This window comes from Sapajus apella, unplaced genomic scaffold (genome assembly GCF_009761245.1).
Source record: "Sapajus apella isolate SASKATOON/1434 unplaced genomic scaffold, GSC_monkey_1.0 scaffold2084, whole genome shotgun sequence".
In the NCBI taxonomy this organism is placed as follows: domain Eukaryota; kingdom Metazoa; phylum Chordata; class Mammalia; order Primates; family Cebidae; genus Sapajus; species Sapajus apella.
The window spans coordinates 8,656-11,106 of record NW_022439010.1 but is presented as its reverse complement, the minus strand read 5'-3'; the positions used below and the strand labels follow the sequence as shown (position 1 = coordinate 11,106).

The following is a 2,451-nucleotide window of genomic DNA, read 5'->3' as shown; positions in this document are numbered from 1 at the left end:
CAAAAAAATATGGAACGCTTCACGAATTTGCATGTCATCCTTGTGCAGGGGCCATGCTAATCTTCTCTGTATCGTTCCAATTTTAGTATATGTGCTGCTGAAGCGAGCACCTAATTTTTTATTTTTTATTTTTTTTATTTTTTTTATTTTTTCTTTAGACAGAGTTTCGCTCTTGTTACCCAGGCTGGAGTGCAATGGCACGATCTCGGCTCACCGCAACCTCCGCCTCCCGGGTTCAGGCAATTCTCCTGCCTCAGCCTCCTGAGTAGCTGGGATTACAGGCACGCGCCCCCATGCCCAGCTAATTTTTTGTAGTTTTAGTAGAGACGGGGTTTCACCATGTTGACCAGGATGGTCTCGATCTCTTGACCTCGTGATCCACCCGCCTCGGCCTCCCACAGTGCTGGGATTACAGGCTTGAGCCACCGCGCCCGGCCTAATTTTTTATTTTTAATAGAGATGGAGTTTCTCCATGTTGGTCAGGCCGGTCTTGAACTCTCGACCTCAGGTGATTCCCCCACCTCGGCCTCCCAAAGTGCTGGGATTACAGGCATGAGCCACCAAGCCTGGCCTAGCTGGTCTTTTTGTTGTTGAGACGGAGTTTTGCTCTTGTTGCCCCGGCTGGAGTGCAATGGCGAGATCTCTCCTCATTGCAGCCTCTGCCTCCCAGATTCAAGTGATTCTTCTGCCTCCGTGTCCTAAGTAGCTGGGATTGCAGGCACCCACCACCACACCCAGCTAATTTTTTGGTATTTTTTTAGTAAAGACCAGGTTTTACTATGTTGTCCAGGCTGGTCTCGAACTCCTGACCTCAAGTGATCCACCCGCCTCGGCCTCCCAAAGTGCTGGGATTACAGGGGTGAGCCACCGCGCCCAGCCTGTTGTTTGTTTTGAGACAGAGTCTTGCTCTGTTGCCCCAGCTGCAGTGCAGTGGTGTGATCTCTGCTCACTGCAACCTCCACAGCCTGGGTTCAAGCAATTCTCCTGCCTCAGCTTCCCAAGTAGCTGGGATTACAGGTGTGGAATTACAAGTCTTCACTGACTATCTTGGGACAGGGGGAAAAGCTGAGATCCAGAGAGAGCCAGGGATACTTCTGAGATCCTGGTCGGGGACAGTGCCAGGGGGATTGGCAGGGTGCAGAACAGGGGTCCTACCTGTGGGCTTTGCATAAGTCCCTGTTCAGCTCGGCACTCTGAGACCGTCTGGCTCGCCCCTTCTGAGCCATGCGTTCCAGCTCCCCACGCAGAGACTGCAGCTGCTCCCGCAGGTCCGCTGCCCTGATGTAAAGATGGAGAAGAGAGGGAGCTCACAGCGCAGCCGATCCGATTTCCCACCTCTCCTCCCCCCACCTGCCCACAGTATTGTCACATAAACACACCTGTACACAGGTGTGCACCTTAGCTTCTGCTGCATACAACACCCTACCCCTGGGGGCCTCACATAAACTGTGCAACCTCCGCCCCCCTGCCCAGCCGGGGACCCAGGCACATACCTGGTAAGTGACACCGCCAGTTCCTGGGCTAACTTCTCTGGGTCCCACGCTTTGCCCACCTGGCCACCGTCAACGCCACTGGTGCCACCAGGGACAGCAGGAAGGCCCTACCGGAGGGAGAAGACAAGGAAGTGACATGCTTGGCCCACGCTGGACACTGAAGCTGCCTTCTCAGAGTCCCCAGTCTGGTCCCATACCCCAGTAGGAGTGAAATGACCCTCTCATAAGGGAAATATTTAATTAAAAACTATGGCTGGGCCTGGTGGCTCATGCCTGTAATCCCAGCACTTTGGGAGGCTAGGGTAGGATGATCACTTGAGGTTGCGAGTTTGAGACCAGCCTGGCCAACACTGAAGGCCGTAAGCAGAGAACAAACGTTCAGAAGTGGAAAAAAGAAAGGCTGCGAGGAAGAGGCTGGTGCCAAAATCTAGAAGGTGAGGTACAGACCAGGGCTACTGCCGGGGGAGAGGACGGAGAACGGACAGACCTTCGGTGGGAAGGAGGAGACGCACGTTTGAGTCGAAGATGCTGTACCCTTTCGGGCTTATTGGGCTCAATACCCTCAAAGAAAGAAACCCTTTGGCTGCACATGATGGTTCATGCCCGGAAACCCGGCATGTTGGGAGGGTCACTTGAGACCCAGTATTGGAGGCTGTGGTGAGTTATAATCACGCCACTGCACTCCAGCTTGGTGACAGAGCAAGACCCTGACGAGAGAGAGAGAGAGAGAGAGAGAGAGAGAGACAAAGGAAAGAAGGAGGCCGGGCGCGGTGGCTCACGCCTGTAATCCCAGCACTTTGGGAGGCCGAGGCGGGTGGATCATGAGGTCAAGAGATCGAGACCATCCTGGTCAACATGGTGAAACCCCGTCTCTACTAAAAATACAAAAATTAGCTGGGCATGGTGGCGCGTGCCTGTAATCCCAGCTACTCAGGAGGCTGAGGCAGGAGAATTGCCT

General features: G+C 53.9%; 1 protein-coding gene and 1 non-coding gene across 2 annotated transcripts in view; both read right to left on the bottom strand.

The window, feature by feature from the left end:
- Nucleotides 1-3: 3 nt before the first annotated feature.
- Nucleotides 4-110, bottom strand: LOC116547111. The gene has a single exon (XR_004266939.1). It is a non-coding gene; the product is annotated as a U6 spliceosomal RNA (small nuclear RNA).
- An 882-nt stretch (nt 111-992) lies between these two features.
- Nucleotides 993-2,451, bottom strand: part of USHBP1 (USH1 protein network component harmonin binding protein 1) — a gene marked incomplete at its 5' end in the record, with an annotated part of 8,370 nt that continues 6,911 nt past the window's right edge. The window contains 2 exons of the mRNA XM_032273164.1: nt 993-1,278; nt 1,494-1,600. Of these exons, the coding sequence (XP_032129055.1) occupies nt 1,152-1,278; nt 1,494-1,600 (234 nt within the window). The remainder of the gene's footprint in view (nt 1,279-1,493; nt 1,601-2,451) is intronic.